We start from the raw sequence: 20,929 nt of genomic DNA on the forward strand, positions 1-20,929 counted from the left end.
TGGCCAGTGACGTAAATCATAGTGGATTTCTTGTTCACAAGAGGCTGATAGCAGCAGGCTTAGGGTGGGCTGGCTGCTTAATGACGCCACTGAAGGCTCAGTTTTTCTCTCTCTCCAGTCTGCCATGTTTAGTATGTTGGCTTTTCATCCTTTTCCTTATGGTCACAAGTGATTACTGGGGCTTCAGGCATCTTGTCCACATTTAAGACAAGAAGGAACGAGGGAAGAGGGAGCCAGAAGCTTTTTTCTTCCATCTGTTTTTTATAAATAATCAAATATCTTTGCCAGAACTTGCGCTTACCCCCTGCATACTTCTCCTTGTCTGATGGGTCATTATTGGGCCACATGACCACTGCTACTCACAAGGGAGGCCAGGAAAAGGAACACCTGGTGTTTTAGACTCTGTAATGGGATGTGGCAAGGGAGAAGGGGGTTAGGAATGGTTATTGAAGAGATAACCAATAGTGTCTGCCATGGTTCACCCTTGGAACCCACAAGAAGCCAGATTTTGACTAATAGCTGTCTTTGGAAGTAGCGAGTCTAGGTCTCAGCAGATATTAAAGCAGAGGCTGGATGACCACTTGGCAAGGGGTATTATTGCCAAATGGATCTCTGTAGGCAACAGAATTGAAGGGCCAGATCACATTTGGGTGATCTGTTGAACCATGGTTCTAATAGAAGGATATACTTTATTTGGCTAAATGGCCTTTAGATTGAGTCTCATCTGTCACCTACTATTATAGACAAGCTGCATAAACTTAGAATTTATTTCTGGCTGGGTGCACATTAGGAGGGTAACAATAAAACCAACCTCAACAAAGCTGAGTTGGCTAGTAACAGTTAGTGCTTGGTTTTATGTGGAGCACTTTATAGCTCTGCTTTGATTTGTGATATAAAAGGGAGCAGGGCCACCTTTGCCTCTTTACTCTTCCTCATACAGCATTTATCTGTTTCTTACATCCTTGGGATCCCGGTCTTTAACATATGAATGTGCCTTTCTGGTTTCTTCTGCCTCATGCCCTTGAACCTGGGATTCCACTGACCGGAGCCACCTATGATGGCATGAAAGGACTCCAAGGGAGCATATGAGAGCATTCGTGAAGTTTCTTTTATTGTTGGTTTCTTTTTAAGTTGATTTTCTATAAATGTTTTTTGTTGTAGCAACTTGGAGGAGAACTGCTGTGTGCGCCCCCTCTACATTGACTTCCGACAGGATCTGGGCTGGAAGTGGGTCCATGAACCTAAGGGCTACTATGCCAACTTCTGCTCAGGCCCTTGCCCATACCTCCGCAGTGCAGACACCACCCACAGCACGGTATGGAGCAGGCTCATGCTATCTGAGGCACTGGGGCTGACCGATCAGGTCACTTGTTAAAAAGAATGAGTGAAGGATTGAATGTTGAATGAGCGAATGATGGTCTGGGGTGAGTAAAATCCCTCTGGTGAAGGTTCTGATCTTGGCACCCTGACTCAGTGCTACTCAGTCACGTTCCGCCCTTTTAAATTCCTACCATAGTTTCAACCAGCCTTTTAATTTGCTTTATCTAAAGCTGTCTGTACCATAGTAATTAATTAACTGCCACGTGTTGCCCTATGTCAGAGATATGTGCATGTGGCTAGCAAGGAACACTGAAGCAGAAAGGCTTCTACCAGAACTCTGATCATTCCAGCCTCTCGAATGTAGAAAACTTACTCTGAAAGACAACAACAAGCATGGACAAGAAGCTAATTTGAAATTCTAGGAACAGAAAGTGAGATAGCCGAGAGTCCACAACCCCTAAAACTAGTCTATCTTTCCCTCGAGGGGAATCAAAAATAGGGCAGTAATTTGTGAAGCATGTTTCCTTCTAGTTCATTATTTCTGCATCCTGTCTGGGGCCCTACACTCTGGCACTTACTAAATGGCTCAAGGCAATGTTTTGTGAGAACATTTCTCACCGAAGTGATCAGTTCCATCTAGGATGAGCAATATAAGAGTTGTTTTCTTAAAAGCCAAGAATGGCCGGGCGCGGTGGCTCACGCCTGTAATCCCAGCACTTTGGGAGGCCAAGGCGGGTGGATCCCAAGGTCAGGAGTTCGAGACCAGCCTGGCCAACATGGTGAAACCCCGTCTGTACCAAAAATGTAAAAAATTAGCTGGGTGTGGTGGCATGCACTTGTAATCCCAGCTACTCGGGAGGCTGAGGCAGGAGAATCGCTTGAACCCGGGAGGCGGAAGTTGCAGTGAAGATTGCACCACTGCACTCCAGCCTGGGTGACAGAGTGAGACTGACTCAAAAAAAAAAAAAAAAAAAAAAAAAAGCCAAGATAATTCATTATCAGTGTAGTAACTGTCATATGCTTCAACTGATCACCCCAAACAAGTGCAGTTATTCTGCTTCTGTCATTGCGGATGAACAACAGCTACCCAACTACTCACTCACCCAAACCAGGTTCCAACAGTTCCTCTTTTTTTTTTTTTTGAGACGGAGTCTCACTCTGTGACTCAGGCTGGCGTGCAGTGGCACTATTTCTGCTTACTGCAACCTCTGCTTCCTGGGTTCAGGTGATCCTCCCACCTCAGCCTCCCAAGTAGCTGGGATTACAGGCGCCTGCCACCACAGCTGGCTAATTTTTTTGTATTTTTAGTAGAGATAGGGTTTCACCATGCTGGCCAGGCTGGTCTCAAACTCCTAACCTCAAGTGATCTGCCTGTTCGGCCTCCCAAATCCTGGGACTACAGGTGTGAGCCACTGCGCCCGGCCCCCAACAGTTCCTTTTAAAGAGCACCCGTGACCATTCTAGCGCTTGCTCAGCCTCTGGGACTGCCCTTGAACTGGGGGAGTTCCTGGGTTCCAGGCCTGAGGCTTGACCTTCCAACCTCTCACTGACGTGTCCCTTCCCAGGTGCTGGGACTGTACAACACTCTGAACCCCGAAGCATCTGCCTCGCCTTGCTGCGTGCCCCAGGACCTGGAGCCCCTGACCATCCTGTACTATGTTGGGAGGACCCCCAAGGTGGAGCAGCTCTCCAACATGGTGGTGAAGTCTTGTAAATGTAGCTGAGACCCCACCTGCGACAGAGAGAGGGGAGAGAGAACTGCCACTGCCTGACTGCCCGCTCCTCGGGAAACACACAAGCAACAAACCTCACCGAGAAGCCTGGAGCCCACAACCTTCGGCTCCGGGCAGATGGCTGAGATGGAGGTTTCCTTTTGGAACATTTCTTTCTTGCTGGCTCTGAGAATCATGGTGGTAAAGAAAGTGTGGGTTTGGTTAGAGGAAGGCTGAACTCTTCAGAACACACAGACTTTCTGTGATGCAGACAGAGGGGATGGGGATAGAGGAAAGGGATGGCAAGTCGAGACGTTGTGTGGCGATGGGATTTGGGCTACCCTGAAGGGAGGAGGAAGGCAGAGAATGGCCGGGTCAGGGCCAGACTGGAAGACACTTCAGATCTGAGGCTGGATTTGCTCATTGCTGTACCAAATCTGCTCTAGGGAATCTGGATTATGTTATACAAGGCAAGCATTTTTTTTTTTTTTTAAAGACAGGTTACGAAGACAAAGTCCCAGAATTGTATCTCATACTGTCTGGGATTAAGGGTAAATCTATTACTTTTGCAAACTGTCCTCTACATCAATTAACATCATGGGTCACTACAGGGAGAAAATGCAGGTCATGCAGTTCCTAGGCCATCGACTATATCGGGCCGTCTGGATATGCTGAACGCGGAAGCAAAGGGTGGGAATCAACCCTCTCCTGTCTGCCCTCTGGGCCCCTCCTCTCCCCTCTCCCTCGATCGTATTTCCCCTCGGACACTTGGTTAGACGCCTTCCAGGTCAGGGTGCACATTTCTGGATTGTGGTTCCACGCAGCCTTGGGGCATTATGGGTTCTTCCCCCCTTCCCCTCCAAGACCCTATGTTCATTTGGTCTTCCTGGAAGCAGGTGCTACAACATGTGAGGCATTCGGGGAAGCTGCACATGTGCCACACAGTGACTTGGCCCCAGACGCATAGACTGAGGTATAAAGACAAATATGAATATTACTCTCAAAATCTTTGTATAAATAAATATTTTTGGGGAATCTTGGATGATTTCATCTTCTGGAAGATTGTTTCTAGAACAGTAAAAGCCTTATTCTAAGGTGTATGTCTGATTCGATAAAGACCCTTCAATTAACCTTTTTTTAATTCCATGTCCACGGCTACTAATCCGAGGTAACCAGAATCTGGGGCAGAGACTCTCTCAATCACCAAACGCATTGCTTAGCGCAACCACCCTTACACGGGGGCACGCTTCCGCCAGCTGAGAAGACTGCCCTATTGCTTGTGCGTCTTTCCTTCTTGCAGAGTATATTATTCTCAGAGACAGAGGCAGCGGCTCGGATTGGCAGAAAGCATACGAATTTGACCTCCAGATACCTGTGGGCAGAATCCCCTGGTGTGAACCCTTGCCTATGGAAACACGGTCTATCCACAAATTACCAACCTCACCATTTTTGAAAATCTCCCCCCACCCATATCAGTTGAGAATGAGAGAAAATGTGTATGGCAAATGGCGTAAAAATATGAGGCGAATTCTGTTATCAGGCTAAGCTTAAAAGAGCTAACCAGGAACCCCTTTTCAGACTATGGCCCTCCTCTCAGGGATCTGGGAACCATAGCTCTCTTCTGAGTGAGGCCGTGGATCCCACTGTGGTAGGGACGTCCACAGTGAGCGGGCACAGAGCAAGGGGCCATCTAGCAGCTCCTGAGAAACACATTCCTCTAGTGAGATCAGTTTGCCACTAGTACAAGAAAACTCCATCTGAAGCTGAAGTGTGCAGGCTGAAGGATGTGTCTGATGTGTTCGTGCCTGTGTGTGTGTGTGTGTATACATGTGTGTGTCCCTTGTTCCTTGTGGAGTTCTCCAAGACTGAAGTGAGTTTGTTCAGCACCTTTTTTTCCCTGCTTTGCCCACGCCCAGCCAATTCTAAGGGTTTCTCTCTCAGTCGTCATCCCATGTGGCACTCACTGACTTCCACCATCGTTCAGAGGGCTATGTCCCTGTCCTGAAATCCTGGCTGACGGGATTATATTCCGTCTTGCTCCAGGGAGCCTGGGGGCACAGAGAGGGGATGCAGTAAGCTCAGCCTGTCAGCCACGGGCTGTTGCTGTCCCAGCATCAGTCTATTCATCTGAGGTCCATTCTCAAATTCACTGGGCATGATAACCCCCAAGGGTTTATTAAAAATGTACAGTTTCAGGCTGCAGCTCTAGAGGTACCTTTAGGACTGCAGTAGGGTCCAGGTTGCCTCAAAACTATTAACACATTTTGAGAAGTGGTGCATTATACCTGACATCACTTGTCCTTGAGGCTTCAATATAGAAAAGGGAAGTAATTTTTCTGGCCCCAGATGAAACCCTCTTTTATCCACCTTTATAGCACTCGCTAAAACGTTGGCCTGCGGTTCATCCTAATGAAGCAGGGCAGCTAGATACATTTCCTGGAGTATTCCAAAGAAAATAGAACGTGGTGCGATTCCAAATGGTCTTTTTCTTCAGAGCTCTACTTGTAGGTTAGGCAGCAGACACAAATAGGGACAGGGGTCGGGAGTCAGCCCCCGCATTCTACACATTACTGACAGGTGCTACAGAAACTTGAATCACTGTCTTCAAAAATCGACACTTGTTTAGGGGGAGGGTAAAGAGTGGTGTTGGAAATATCACCTCCGTTGGAGGAGGGCTCATAGGATCTGTCTGGTTTATTGCCAAGTGAAGTCCAGTCCCAGTAAAAATGACTTGAAAGCACTTGGACACATGAAGGGAGAGATCTGGTGTCTTAGCACCTGATCAGCATACGGTAAGTGCAGCAACAAATCAGCTGAAGACTTCATTCTGATTGGTTACCTAGGGCAATTTCAAGCACTATAGCCTAAAATTTCTTTTACTGGACTCATACTCTTCCCTTGTCACAAGATTCATGTGGTGAGTCCTCCCAAACCCCTTATTTTCCAATTCTACACCTCAACAGGGGACTATGGAGGAATTCTAATTTGTCCCCTAAAAAAAAAGAAAAGAAAAATAGAATTACTTTATTAATCTTTGAAATCAGTAATTCCAAAGGGTGCCTTTACCCTGGCTCATATTGTCAACAGTACACCAATTTGTCTCCTCTCTCTAGGAAACTTGTCAATCTAATTTGCTTAACAATCGAGCAAATAGTTAAGGTGGTCCTGAAACTACTCTCCAGTCCTGGGGACATCTGGAATGCGTTCTCACTTCTTTCCTGAAACCCACAGACTTCATCCTTCACAAGCAAACAAAATGTATCCATGCGCCAAAACCTTTGTTTTCATTCACTAAGAAGGCAATAAAGTCCCTTTTCTGTCCTTTTAGGTGTCCATTTTTCTTTTTAGACGGAGTCTTGCTCTGTCACCCAGCCTAGAGTGCAGTGGCGCAATCTCGGCTCACTGCAACCTCCGCCTCCCAGGTTCAAGCAATTCTCCTGCCTCAGCCTCCCGGGTAGCTGGGATTACAGGCGCCTGCCACTGCGCCCAGTTAATTTTTGTATTTTTATTAGAGATGAGGTTTCACCATCTTGGCCAGGCTAGTCTCGAACTCTGACCTCGTGATTCACCCGCCTCAACCTCCCAAAGTGCTGGGATTACAGGCGTGGGCCACCGCGCCTGGCCAGGTGTCAATTTTCTTTTTGGATTTCAACGTTGAGTCTATAGGACCCTGTTGAAGAAGCCCCAGACTCTGGGTTCTCCCTCGATAACTCCCCAGGGCAGCTAAGTTAATTCTTCAGTGAACTCTGCCGGCCACCTCTCAACCTTTTCTCTAGCAGAAGCCAGAGACAGACGACATAGGAAAGGGGAGGAAGAGAGACGGCGGAGGCTTGAGGGGAGAGCCCTGGGGCTGTGCTGCATCACTCCGGTGAACTGCGAGGTATGCAACGTGCAACTGGATGCAGGGCTCAAGCCACTGGAGGCCCACGCTGTGAGGGAGCCTGCCTGTCCAGGACTGATAATGGAGACCTCTGCACATGCCCGCTCCCCAGGTGCGGGAGCTGCCTCTGGGAATAGCCTGGACCCACCATCTGCTGAAATGAAATGTAAAAATAAAACATCTCTTTACAGCTCACATTTCTAAAAGGAAGTTTAAAAAATTGCCCAGCAACAAAGTAAAATAACAAACTGGTTCTACTTCAGTCCTGTTTGTGAACACTGATGGTTGGGAAATTAGTAAAGGGAAAAAAAAAAAAAAAGAAAATAAAAATAGAATTACTTTATTAATCTTTGAAATCAGTAATTCCAAAGGGTGCCTTTAGCCTGGCTCCTGTTGCCAACAGTACACCAATTTGTCTCCTCTCTCTAGGAAACTTGTGATCAATGCTCCTCCTTCCCCCAGACCCTCCGAAAAGGGAGGAGCAACTTTGGTGGACGATGATGTTGGAATTTTAAGCTTGTACAAAGAAAATAAAGCTTCATACTGCAATCTGGAAAAGAAGAGGAAGCAAAATACAAATAGCCAAAGAGCCTCTTTTATATCATCTCTGTGCGGCAGCAGTAAAGGGACAGAGTAGACCTAAGCAGGTTGGGGGCATGGGGCAAAGGGAGGGGAAAAGATACACGTGCGCTCTGATGGGGTATATAATGCATCAGCTCAATGTCCCCACTGCCAAGTTCCATCAAAACCCAGAAGATCTGCTTTCCTGTTGTCCCAGTGAAAGTCTGCATTGGATGATTGGCAACCATCTACTGCCACTTCCGCTTGAAGGCTTTGGGGACTTTGAGGCAGCAAAAGAAAATACTATGGACCCCTCGAAGTGCTGGTGGATGCTTCACCCTCAGTCACGCACCCAGGAGTGGTGAACAAGTTGTTTCTCTGTGTGTTTGTGGTTCATCTTTTAGTGTGAGCAGGATCTGAAAAAGAGAAAGGCAACCATGAAATGAATGAAATGACAGCATGAGGTTTTACTTACAGGCAGCAATGTCTGGTTTATCTAACATCACAGAAGAATCAAGAAGTGGTGGCCCAAATAAATGAAGTTCGCCTCCAAGTGCAAAGCTCTTAATTTTTTTTGAGACGGAGTCTCCTTCTGTCGCCCAGACTGGAGTGCTGTGGCGCGATCTTGGCTCACTGCAATCTCCGCCTCCTAGGTTCACGCCATTCTCCTGCCTCAGTCTCCAGAGTAGCTGGGACTACAGACGCCCGCCACCACGCCCGGCTAGTTTTTTTGTGTTTTTAGTAGAGATGGGGTTTCACCGTGTTAGCCAGGATGGTCTCGATCTCCTGACCTCGTGATCCGCCCGCCTCGGCCTCCCAAAGTGCTGGGATTACAGGTGTGACCACCGCGCCCCGTCGCAAAGCTCTTAATTGTAACCACTTTTGTTGGAAACCTTCCTAAAATACTCCCGGTTCTACTGCTGTTTCTTTTCTGTGGTGTTCTCTTTCCTTTTTTCTCTTGGACAAAAACATTTTATCTTTTGCTTTTCAAATTAAAAAATGCTAAATAGGTCCATCTTTTCTAGAAACACAGTGTATTATTAGCATTTTTAAAGTGCATGAAAGAATTCTTCCCTGTATGCTTTTGAGTTTTTCTAAATTTTCCCTCAATGTCAGATTGTCAGATAATACTTTGCCTTCTCCTCAACCCCTCAATCCCAACATACACCTATATGCCCACCATCTGGTTTAAGAAAAGGAACTTTACCATTACCCTGCATCCCTGCTAGACCCTCCCAGTTCTTTCCCATTCTCACCATTCCTGAATTTTGTGTTTATCCTTCCCTTGTTTGCTTTAAAAAAACCAGATTTATGATCTTTATACCCCTATATAATATACTGTTGAGTTTTATGTGGCTTTGAATTTTGTCACGCTCCTGTGATTACATATGCGATCTCAGTATACTACTGGTAGAATTTCTTTGGGTATACACTTAGGAGGGGAACTGCTGGGCCATAAACACTTGCATCTTCAACTCTCTAATGCCATCATGTTTTCCGAAGTGATTATACAATTTACACTCCCTCTGGCAGTGCATGAGCATCCCCACTTCTCCACATCTCTACATGTGGAGAAGCAGTATTGCCTCAGTTTACAATTTCTGTGAATCGTGAGTATTCAATGCTATTCCACTGTGGCTTAATTAGCATTTTCCTGATTAGAAATGAGGTTGAGCACCTTTCAAGTATCTATTGTGTATACATGTTTCTTCTTATATGAAATGTGTGGATAAGACTTTTGCTTATTTTCCTATTGAATTGTTATTGATTTTTTAAAAAAACAGTTTTGAGATATAATTCACATATTGTACAATTCATTCCTTTAACATGTACAACTCAACAGTTTTTAGTATATTATATTCACAGTTGTGCATCCATCATCACAGTCAATCTTAGAACATTTTCATGACCCCAAGAATAAACCCCATACCTCTTCGCCACCACCCCCTACATCTCTCATCCCTCAGCTATAGGCAACCATTAGTCTAGTCTACCTTCTGTCTCTATAGATTTGCCTATTCTGGACATTTCATATAAATGGAATCATGCAATGGTTGTTTGTGACGGGCTTCTTTCACTTAGCATAATGTTTTTAAGGGTTATCTATGCTGTAGCATGCATCACTACTCCTTTTTTACGGCCGAATAATATTCCATTGTGTGTAGACCACATTTCATTTATCCACTCATCAGCTGTGGACATTAGGGTTGTTTCTACCTCTTGGCTATTATTAATAATGCTTCTATAAACAATGATGTACAAATATTTGAACTATGTTTTCACTTCTCTTGGGTATAGATACGGAAGTGGAATTAATTGCTGGGTCATATGGCAACTCTTTGTGTAAACCGTTTAAGGAACCGTCAAACTGTTTCCAAAAGCAGTTGCACCATTTTACATCCCTCCCAACAGTGCATGAAGCTTCCAATGTCTCTTTTCCATTACAGCCATTCTGGTGGGCATGAAGTGATACACTGCTGTGTTTTTTCTTTTTCTTCTTTTGGTACAGATGGGGTCTTGTTGTGTTACCCTAGCTGGTCTCAAACTGTTCGGCTCAAGTGATCCTCCAAGCTGGTGGCTGCTGACCACTGTGGTTTTATTTCCCCAGTGTCTAAGGGTATTTAGCATCGTATTATATGCTTCTTAGCATGGTATATCTTCTTTGGCAAAACATCTGCTCAGTTCCTTTGCTCATCTTTAAACTTGAGTCATCTTTTTTATTTTTATTTTATTTTATTTTTATTATTATACTTTAAGTTCTAGGGTACATGTGCATAACGTGCAGGTTTGTTACATATGTATACTTGTGCCATGTTGCTGTGCTGCACCCATCAACTCGTCAGCACCTATCAACTCGTCATTTAGATCAGGTATAACTCCCAATGCAATCCCTCCCCCCTCCCCCCTCCCCATGATAGGCCCCGGTGTGTGATGTTCCCCTTCCCGAGTCCAAGTGATCTCATTGTTCAGTTCCCACCTATGAGTGAGAACATGCAGTGTTTGGTTTTCTGTTCTTGTGATAGTTTGCTAAGAATGATGGTTTCCAGCTGCATCCATGTCCCTACAAAGGACACAAACTCATCCTTTTTTATGGCTGCATAGTATTCCATGGTGTATATGTGCCACATTTTCTTAATCCAGTCTGTCACTGATGGACATTTGGGTTGATTCCAAGTCTCTGCTATTGTGAATAGTGCCGCAATAAACATACGTGTGCATGTGTCTTTATAGCAGCATGATTTATAATCCTTTGGGTATATATACCCAGTAATGGGATGGCTGGGTCATATTGAATTGTAAGCGCTCTGTATGTATTTTAGATACAAGTCCCTGGTCATATACGTGATTTGTAAATATTTTCTCAATTTCATGGATTGTTATTTTACTTCCTTGATAGTGTCCTTTGAAGCACGAAATTTTAAATTTTTGAGCATGTCCAGTTTGTCTATTTTCTTCTTTTGTTGCTTATGCTTTTGATGTCATATCTAAGAAACTGCTTATTTAATTTTAGAAGTTCTTTGCTTAAATATCTGGATACTAACTTTTTGCTTTTTATGTATTACAATCATCTTCACCCAGTTTGTGACTTGTGTCTTCACTCTATGGCTTTTTGAGACAGGGTTTTGCTTTGTTGCCAAGGCTAGAGTGCAGTGGCAGAATCATGGCTCACTACAGCCTCAACCTCAGGGGCTCAAGCAATCCTCCCACCTCAGCCTCCTGAGTAGCTGGAACCACAGGCATGTGCCACCATGCCTGGGCTACTTTTTACATTTTTTGCAGAGGCAGAGTTTTGCCATGTTGCCCAGCCTGGTCTGGAGCTCCTGGGCTCAAGAAATCCTCCCACCTTGGCCTCTCAAAGTGTTGACTTTACAAGTGTTAGCCACTGTGCCCTGCCTGGTATTTTTTAAAGGAGATTGTTTTGTAATTTATTAATTTATAAGTGCTACTCAGGAAAAAAATTAGATTGTATTTAGACATGTACTTAACAAGTGATCTTTTCAGAAAAGGTTATTTATTTATTTATTTATATTTATTTATTTATTTTCGAGACAGTGTCTTGCTCTGTCACCCAAGCTGGAGTGCAGTGGCATGATCATGGCTTACTTGCAGCCCCAACCTCCTGGGCTCAAACGATCCTCCGGCCTCAGCCTCCTGAGTACCTGGGACCACAAGCATGTGCCACCATGCCTAGCTAATTTTTTTTCTATTTTTTTGTAGCAATGGAATCTCCCTATTTTGCCCAGCCTGGTCTAAAACTCCTGGGCTCAAGTAGTGAGCCTGCTGTCTCAGCCTGCCAAAGTGCTGGGTTTATGGGTACAAGCCACCACACCTGGCCCAGATACGGTTTTTTAAAAATATTAGAAGACTTCTAGAAAATCCAGGACAGTCACCATAAAAACAGGATGGATTATTTTAAAAAACACACACAAAAAACAAACAACTTTCTTTTTTTTTTGAGACAGGGTCTTAACTCTGTTGTCCAGGCTGGAGTGCAGTGGCATAATCATAGCTTATTGCAGCCCCGACCTCCTGGGCTCAAGTGATCCTCCCACCTCAGTCTCCTGAGCAGCTGGGACCTCAGGCATGTGCCACCAGGCTTGGTTAATTTTTAAAATTTTTGTAGAGACAAGGCCTCCCTATGTTGTCCAGGTGGGTTTGGAACTCCTGGACTCAAATGATCCTCCCTCCTTGGTCACCCAAAGTGCTGGGATTACAGGTGTGAGCCAATGCACCCGGCCCTGATAAAGGTTTTTAAAATAAAAAATTTCAAACATACATAAAAAAATAAAACAATATAATACACTTCCATGTTCTCATCATCTAGCTTTGATAATGATCAATGCCCTACCATTTGTTTCATCTCTTCACATTTTTTTCCTGGAGTATTTTCAAAGCAAACTCAAGATAACATTATCTTCAGAATCTATCTCTGATGAATAAGAAATGAAGGGGAAAAAAAAACTCCCACAATATCTTCATGGCATCTTAGAAGTTCTTAATTTTAACCAAGTCAAATGTATCAGTTTTCACCTTTATGGTTTGCACTTTTTGGTTTTGATTTGAGAAGCCCTTTCCTGTTACTGTGACTGTAATGATCTGGTCCTCTAATGTATTCTAAAAGATTTACACTTTTGCTTTTCATATTTAAGTCTTTAATGCAACCTGAAATTGTGTACAGTTCGAAGCAGAGATCTAATTCCATTTTTTCCTACACGATAACTGATTGTCCTAACGTTATTATTGAAGTCTATCCTTTCCTCCTCTAACTGCAATGCATCTTGGTCATAAGTTATTTCCTATATATAGACTAGTTTTAGGTTTCTCTATTTGGTGTCAATATCACACTCTCTCAAGCATGTTAGCTTGATGCTAATTCTTGTAATCTGGTTAAGACAAGTCACACACAGCCCCCTACTGGCATCCCCATTCTTTATAGGAGTATAAGGATTCTTCTCTCTTTCATATACATTTCAAAAAACAAAAATAAACAACTAATACCCTCTCAAATATACAAATCAATTTTAGGGAAAACTGACATCTTTACAAAACTGTAACTTTTTTTTTTTTTTTTGGAGACAGAGTCTGGCTCTGTTGTCCAGGCTGGAGCACAGCGGTGTGATCTCAGCTCACTGCAACTTCCACCTCCTGGGTTCAAGCAATTCTCGTGCCTCAGTCCCCTGAGTAAGCTGGGACTACAGACATGCACCACTACGCCAGCTAATTTTTTGCATTTTTAGTAGAGATGGGTTTTGCCATGTTGCCCAGGCTGGTCTTGAACCCCTCGGGAGCTTGGGTAATCCCCCTTGGCCTCCCAAAGTATGTGGATTACAGGCATGAGTCACTGCACCAGGCCACAAACTGTAACTTTTAATCCACGAACATGTAGGCCTCTCCATTAATTTCTTAAAGTGTCTCTCGATAAGGGGTGTGTGTGTGTGTGTGTGTGTGTGTGTGTGTATATTTTAATCACAGGTCTTACATCTTTTGTTAGATTTATTCCTAGGCATGTGCTTTAATGCTCTGTAAAGTGTACCTTTTCTGTAATCACATGCTCTACCCGTTGGTGCAGAAATATAGAAATGCAATTGATTTTGGAAAATTCTCTGATAAAGCCAATAATCTATTTGAACATTCTTTTTGGGTTTACAATCAAATATGTCGTCTGAGAATAATGACAGATCTGCCTCCTCCTTTCTGATCCTATGTAATTTCCTTGTCTTGGTTTACTTTACTGGCGAGGACGTCCCTCCCACTACATCACTGACTGGAAGTGACGGTGGGCTCCCTTGTCTTGCTCCTCATCTTAAGGGAATGAATACTTCCAAGGAATCCCAATTAAAATTATAATGTTTACTGTTGGATTTTGTAGAGATATTTTATTATTAGGTAATGAAAATTCCCTTCTATCCTAGGAACTTTTAAAAAAGTCATGAAGATACAAATGCTAATTCTGTATCCATTGAAAGAAGCATATTCTCCCCCTTTAATCTGTTACTGGAATAAATTACCTTAGTCAATTTTTACTTTTCAAATTGTAATTGTTTTATTTATTTATGTTTATGAAGTCCTAATTACTATACATGCATTTTTTTTTTTGGCAGTAGGGAGAAACCTTTCACAGATAAGTGACAAAAAAAAAAAGGCAAGTAACAATTTTGTACAAGAAATTTAACACATTTTGTACAAGGTCTTCGCTTTGCTGACATCATCTGTACAAAGTCGTCTTAGTTTACTTGACTGTTACCATCAGTATCTGCTTCCCTGAAAATTTCATCAACTTCTTCAACTGTTAACTTCTCTCCAAGGTTTGTCATCACATGGTGAAGTTCTGCAGCACTAATAGAGCCATTGCCATCCTTCTCAAACACACTGAATGTTTCTCTAATTTCTTCTTCACTGTCTGTGTCTTTTATTTTTCTTGCCATCATTGTCAGAAATTCACGGAAGTCAACTGTGCCATTACCATTGGGCATCTACTTCACTAATCATGTCCTGTAACTCTGCTTCTGTGGGATTCTGCCCAAGAGACGTCATTACAGCTCCCAATTCCTTTGTTGTTATAGTTCCATCACCATCTTTGTCAAATAGTGAAAAAGCTTCTTTGAATTCTGCAATCTGCTCTTCAGTCAGTTGGCCAACCATGCTGCCAGCGCAACCAGTTTCTGAGATGTGACTACACAACCACTCAGTTCGCTTGCTCCACTCAGACTAATGTCAATTTCCAAATATTAAACAACTGTTGGCCAGGCACAGTGGCTCGCGCCTGTAATCCCAGCAATTTGGGAGGTCAAGGCAGGTAGATCACGAGATCAGAAGATTGAGACAATCCTGGCTAACATGGTGAAGCCCCGTCTCTACTAAAAATACAAAACTTAGTTGGGTGTGCTGGTACGCACCTGTAATCCCAGCTACTTGGGAGGCTGAGGCAGGATTATTGCTTGAATCTGGGAGGCGGAGGTTGCAGTGAGCTGAGATCACACCACTGCACTCCAGCCTGGATGACAGAGCAAGACTCTGTCTCAAAAACAAAACGAAACAAAACAAAACACCAAAAAGAACAATTGTTGAATCTCTGGGATAAACCTAACTTGGTCATGATGCATTTACTTTTTAAACATTATTAGATTCAAGTTGCTATTATTCTATTGGGAATTTTTTGCCTTTTTTTTTTTTTTTTTTTTTTTGAGACAGAGTCTCATTCTGTCACCCAGGCTGGAGTATGGAAGTGTGATCTCGGCTCACTGCAAACTCCACCTCCCAGGTTCAAGCGTTTCTCTTAGAGAGTCTCAGTCTCCCAAGTAGCTGGGATTACAGTCACCCACCACCATGCCGGGCTAATTTTTGTATTTTTAGTAGAGACGAGATTCACCATGTTGGCCAGGCTGGTCTTGAACTCCTGACTTCAAATGATCCACCTGGCTCAGCCTCCCAAAGTGCTGGGATTACAGGCATGAGCCACTGTCCCTGGCCTGAATTTTTGCATTTTTATCCACAATTAAGAATGTCTTGCAATTTTAAAACGTTTTCTGTAGACTGTCCTTGCCAGGTTTTGATATTAAGATAATAGAGTTGGAAAGTGTTCCCTCTTTTCTTATACTCTGGAATAGTTTGTAGACTGAAATATTTGTTCCTTGAATGTTTGGTAGGACTCACCAGTAAAACATAAAAGCCTAGTAATTAATTTGTGGGAAGATTTTTGTTCTTGATTCAATTTCCATAATAATTAAAGGAATATTTGGATTTTGTATTTCTCCTTGAGTAAATATTTGTAAGTTAAATATTAAAATTGTATTCATCTCACCAAAGTTCTAAAAATATATCAGCATATCATCATAAAGTTATTCACAATATCTTCCTGCAATCTGTTTAATCTCCGAAGCATGTATAATAATGTCTCTAACTCATTCCTCTCAACTGTATGTTTATTTTCCTCTAGATCTTTATTATCATTTTTTGTTTTTACTTTCTTTTGACTTATTTTGTTTTTCTTTTTTTTTAACTACTTAAACCAGATACTTGGCACATTAACTTTCAGCTTCTCCTCTTCTCTCACTGCAATCATAAATTTTCCTTTAGGTATTACTTTATCTACATTTCTTAATTTTTTATATTAAACAACATTTTAAAACTATTACTATTATTCTTATCTTTTTTTGAGATGGAATTTCACTCTTGTCACCCAGGCTGGAGTGCAATGGCGCAATCTCAGCTCACTGCAACCTCCACCTCTCAGGTTCAAGCCATTCTTCTGCCTTAGCCTCCCGAGTAGCTAGGATTACAGGTGCCCACTACCACACCTGGCTAATTTTTGTATTTTTAGTAGAGACAGGGTTTCAGCATGTTGGCCAGGCTGGTCTCAAACTCCTGACCTCAGGCGATCTACCCGCCTTGGCCTTCCAAAGGTGTGAACCACTGTGCCCCACCAATTACGATCTTTAAATTAGTTAACTCTTTTCTTAATTTCCAAAAATACGAGGATTTTTCCAGTATCTTTTTGTTATTGCATGGTGGTCAAGGAACATAGTGTTTGAAATGTGATTTAAGGCCTACTACATAGTTTCTGCAACTCCCCCATAGAAGCTTGCAAAGAATGTGCATTATGCAGTTATTTAGTGTGATGTTCTATACATGCCTATGAGATCAAGCCTGTTAATGATGTAGACAAAATTTCCATTTTGTTTTTCTCTGTTGCCCAGGCTGGAGTGCAGTGGCATGAACACAGCTCACTGCAGCCTAAATCTCCTGGGCTCAAGTGAGCCCCATGCCTCAGCCTCCCATGTGGCTGGGACCACAGGCACACACCACCATGCCCAGCTAATTTTTCAATTATTTTGGAGAGACAGGATCTCACTTTGTTGCCCAGGCTGGCCTCAAACTCCTGGGCTCAAGTGATCTTCCTGCCTCAGCCTCCCAAAGTGCTAGGTTTATGGGTGTGAACCACTATGCATAGCCTCTTAAATTTTCTTATTATCAGAAACATTACTTATTATCAGACTGCTCAATCTAGCAATTACTGAGTTAGATTAAAACCTTCCAATATAAAGCTAGATTTACCTATTTTTCTTATGGTTCTGTTAATTTTTTGCCCAATGTACTTTTCATACATATGTATTTATTAAATAAAAAAAATTAAATATACTAAAGTAAGTTAATAAGAAAAGGTTGAGCACTTTCTTGGTGAACCTTTAGCCATAATGTAGTGACCCTCTTTATTTTTTGTTATGCTTTTTGCCTGAAAATCTATTTTGTCTGATAAATATAGCTACATCAGCTTTCTTTTTTTTTTTTTTTTTTATTATACTTTAAGTTCCAGGGTACATGTGCACAACGTGTATGTTTGTTACATATGTACACATGTGCCATGTTGGTGTGCTGCATCATTTACATTAGGTATATCTCCTAATGCTATCCCTCCTTCCTCCTCCCACAATAGGACCTGGTGTGTGATGATCCCCTTCCTGTGTCCAAGTGATCTCATTGTTCAATTCCCACCTATGAGTGAGAACATGCGGTACTTGGTTTTCTGTTGTTGTGATAGTTTGCTGAGAATGATGGTTTCCAGCTGCATCCATATCCCTACAAACGACACGAACTCATCCTTTTTTTTTTTTTTTTGAGACGGAGTCTCGCTCTGTCGCCCAAGCTGGAGTGCAGTGGCCGGATCTCAGCTCACTGCAAGCTCCGCCGCCCGAGTTTACACCATTCTCCTGCCTCAGCCTCCCGAGTAGCTGGGACTACAGGCGCCTGCCACCTCGCCCGGCTAGTTTTTTTTTTTTTTGTATTTTTTAGTAGAGACGGGGTTTCACCGTGTTAGCCAGGATGGTCTTGATCTCCTGACCTCGTGATCCGCCCGTCTCGGCCTCCCAAAGTGCTGGGATTACAGGCTTGAGCCACCGCGCCCGGCCGAACTCATCCTTTTTTATGGCTGCATAGTATTCCATGGTGTATATGTACCACATTTCAGTCTGTCACTGATGGACATTTGGGTTGGTTCCAAGTCTTTGCTATTGTGAATAGTGCCGCAATAAACATACGTGTGCATGTGTCTTTATAGCAGCATGACTTAAAATCCTTTGGGTATATCCCCAGTAATGGGATGGCTGGGTCAAATGGTATTTCTAGTTCTAGATCCTTGAGGAATCGCCACACTGTCTTCCACAATGGTTGAACTAGTTTACAGTCCCACCAACAGTGTAAAAGTGTTCCTATTTCTTCACATCCTCTCCAGCACCTGTTGTTTCCTGACTTTTTAATGATTGCCATTCTAACTGGTGTGAGATGGTATCTCATTGTGGTTTTGATTTGCATTTCTCTGACGGTGAGTGACGATGAGCATTTTTTCATGTGTCTGTTGGCTGTATGCATGTCTTCTTTTGAGAAGTGTTGTTCATATCCTTTGCCCACTTTTTGATGGGGTTGTTTTTTTCTTGTAAATTTGATTGAGTTCTTTATAGGTTCTGGGTATTAGCCCTTTGTCAGATGAGTAGACTGCAAAAATTTTCTCCCATTCTGTAGGTTGCCTGTTTACTCTGATGGTAGTTTCTTTTACTGTGCAGAAGGTCTTTAGTTTAATTAGATCCCATTTGTCAATTTTGGCTTTTGTTGCCATTGCTTTTGGTGTTTTAGATATGAAGTCCTTGCCCATGCCTATGTCATGAATGGTATTACCTAGGTTTTCTTCTAGGGTTTTTATGGTTTTAGAACTAACATTTAAGTCTCTAATCCATCTTGAATTAATTTTCGTGTAAGGAGTAAGGAAAGGATCCAGTTTCAGTTTTCTACTTATGGCTAGCCAATTTTCCCAGCGCCATTTATTAAATAGGGAATCCTTTCCCCATTTCTCGTTTTTGTCAGGTTTGTCAAAGATCAGATGGCTGTAGATGTGTGGTATTATTTCTGAGGGCTCTGTTCTGTTCCATTGGTCTATATCTCTGTTTTGGTACCAGTACCATGCTGTTTTGGTTACTGTAGCCTTGTAGTATAGTTTGAAGTCAGGTAGCGTGATGCCTCCAGCTTTGTTCTTTTGGCTTAGGATTGTCTTGGCAATGCAGGGTCTTTTTTGGTTCCACATGAACTTTAAAGCAGTTTTTTCCAATTCTGTGAAGAAAGTCATTGGTAGCTTAATGGGGATGGCGTTGAATCTATAAATTACCTTGGGCAGTATGGCCATTTTCACAATATTGATTCTTCCTATCCATGAGCATGGTATGTTCTTCCATTTGTTTGTGTCCTCTTTGATTTCACTGAGCAGTGGTTTGTAGTTCTCCTTGAAGAGGTCCTTTACATCCCTTGTAAGTTGGATTCCTAGGTATTTTATTCTCTTTGAAGCTATTATGAATGGGAGTTCATTCATGATTTGGCTCTCTGTTTGTCTGTTGTTGGTGTATAAGAATGCTTGTGATTTTTGCACATTGATTTTGTATCCTGAGACTTTGCTGAAGTTTCTTATCAGCTTAAGGAGATTCTGGGCTGAGACAATGGGGTTTTCTAACTATACAATCATGTCATCTGCAAACAGGGACAATTTGACTTCTTCTTTTCCTAACTGAATACCCTTTATTTCTTTCTCTTGCCTGATTGCCCTAGCCAGAACTTCCAAAACTATGTTGAATTGGAGTGGTGAGAGAGGGCATCCCTGTCTTGTGCTAGAATTCAAAGGGAATGCTTCCAGTTTTTGCCCATTCAGTATGATATTGGCTGTGGGTTTGTCATAAATAGCTCTTATTATTTTGAGATACATTCCATCAATACCGAATTTATTGAGAGTTTTTAGCATGAAGGGCTGTTGAATTTTGTCAAAGGCCTTTTCTGCATCTATTGAGATAATCATGTGGTTTTTGTCTTTGGTTCTGTTTATATGCTGGATTACGTTTATTGATTTGCGTATGGCCATTACATAATGGTAAAGGGATCAATTCAGCAGGAAGAGCTAACTATCCTAAATATATATGCAACCAATACAGGTACATCAGCTTTCTTTTGGTTGGTATTTCCCCAATATATCTTTTTCCAACCTTTTTCTTTCATCCTTTCTATATGCCTATGTTTAAGATTTTCTTGTTTTAATAGCCTAAAAGTAGATTTTTAGAAAATTCCAGGCTGACAATATAACTATTTCTGGTTGGCCATTTTCCCTTCCCTCCACTGCTCCCACCTTGTCCCTGCCTGATGTAGCAGCCACAGCCATCCTGTGAAATCCTCTGCTCAGAACCCCTTGATGGCTACCACTACACTCAGAAGACAAGTGCAAGTCCTCTCCTTGGCCCCCAGGGCCTGCATGATCTGGCCCCTTGTCATCTCTCAGCCTCATCTGTTCTCACTCTCCTCTGCTCTCTCATGCAACACGACAGCTCCAATTGAATTTCCCAATCACAGCAGCCACATCCCTCCCTCCAGGCTTGTGCTCCCACTGTTCCCTCCACCTGGAATTCCCTTCTATCCATATCTGCCGGCTTATTCCCTCTTCTTGAGTTCTTACTGCAAAGGCCATGTTCTCTGACTACCTCCCCATTCTCTACCTTCTTTCACTGCTTTTTCTTTTTTTCCTCTCTAGAACATTTCCCACTATCTCATGTACTGTTTGTGTTACTTATTTGGTCTGTTGTTTGTCTCTCCTATTGGGGATTTTTGGCTGTTTTGCTCACTGCTCTACGGCTTGTGCCTAGTGCCTAGAATAGTGCTGAACACACAGAAGATGTTTGGTCCATATTTGTTGCATTCATGAATCAGTCTTTGACTTTCACTGGAACATTGAATCGACTCACATTTTGGAAAGGACCAATGCTTTTATTTGTTTGTACTGTTTTAATCTGTGCTTTCTATTTGTTTTACCTCTTCCATGTTTCATTTTCTCCTTTGTGGATTTATCTCATTCCACTTTCTCTCTGCTACTTTGGAAGTTTTTTATTTTTTTTAAATACTTTATTCATTTAACAATTGTATATGTTAACTATGT

At 42.5% G+C, this 20,929-nt stretch overlaps 2 protein-coding genes and 1 pseudogene across 17 annotated transcripts in view; 1 reads left to right on the forward strand and 2 right to left on the reverse strand.

Annotated features, from left to right (window-relative positions):
* Window positions 1-6,353, forward strand: part of LOC105495762 (transforming growth factor beta 3) — a 36,176-nt gene extending 29,823 nt beyond the window's left edge. For both annotated transcript variants that reach the window (XM_011765483.3, XM_011765484.3), the window contains exons 7-8: window positions 1,162-1,315; window positions 2,886-6,353. In XM_011765483.3, coding sequence (XP_011763785.1) covers window positions 1,162-1,315; window positions 2,886-3,044 — 313 coding nt within the window. In that variant the 3' untranslated portion in view covers window positions 3,045-6,353. The remainder of the gene's footprint in view (window positions 1-1,161; window positions 1,316-2,885) is intronic.
* A 1,138-nt stretch (window positions 6,354-7,491) lies between these two features.
* The window catches only part of LOC105495767 (tubulin tyrosine ligase like 5), a 291,082-nt gene continuing 277,644 nt past the window's right edge, over window positions 7,492-20,929 (reverse strand). For all 15 annotated transcript variants that reach the window (XR_011625701.1, XM_011765497.3, XM_011765495.3 and 12 more), the window contains one exon: window positions 7,492-7,889. Coding sequence is in view for 4 of the 15 variants with exons in the window: in XM_011765500.3 (XP_011763802.2) it covers window positions 7,818-7,889 (72 nt within the window). In the remaining 11 variants the exon portion in view is untranslated. The remainder of the gene's footprint in view (window positions 7,890-20,929) is intronic.
* Window positions 10,509-15,149, reverse strand: LOC139364239 (calmodulin-1-like; annotated as a pseudogene).

This window comes from Macaca nemestrina, chromosome 7 (genome assembly GCF_043159975.1).
Source record: "Macaca nemestrina isolate mMacNem1 chromosome 7, mMacNem.hap1, whole genome shotgun sequence".
Taxonomy (NCBI): Eukaryota; Metazoa; Chordata; class Mammalia; order Primates; family Cercopithecidae; genus Macaca; species Macaca nemestrina.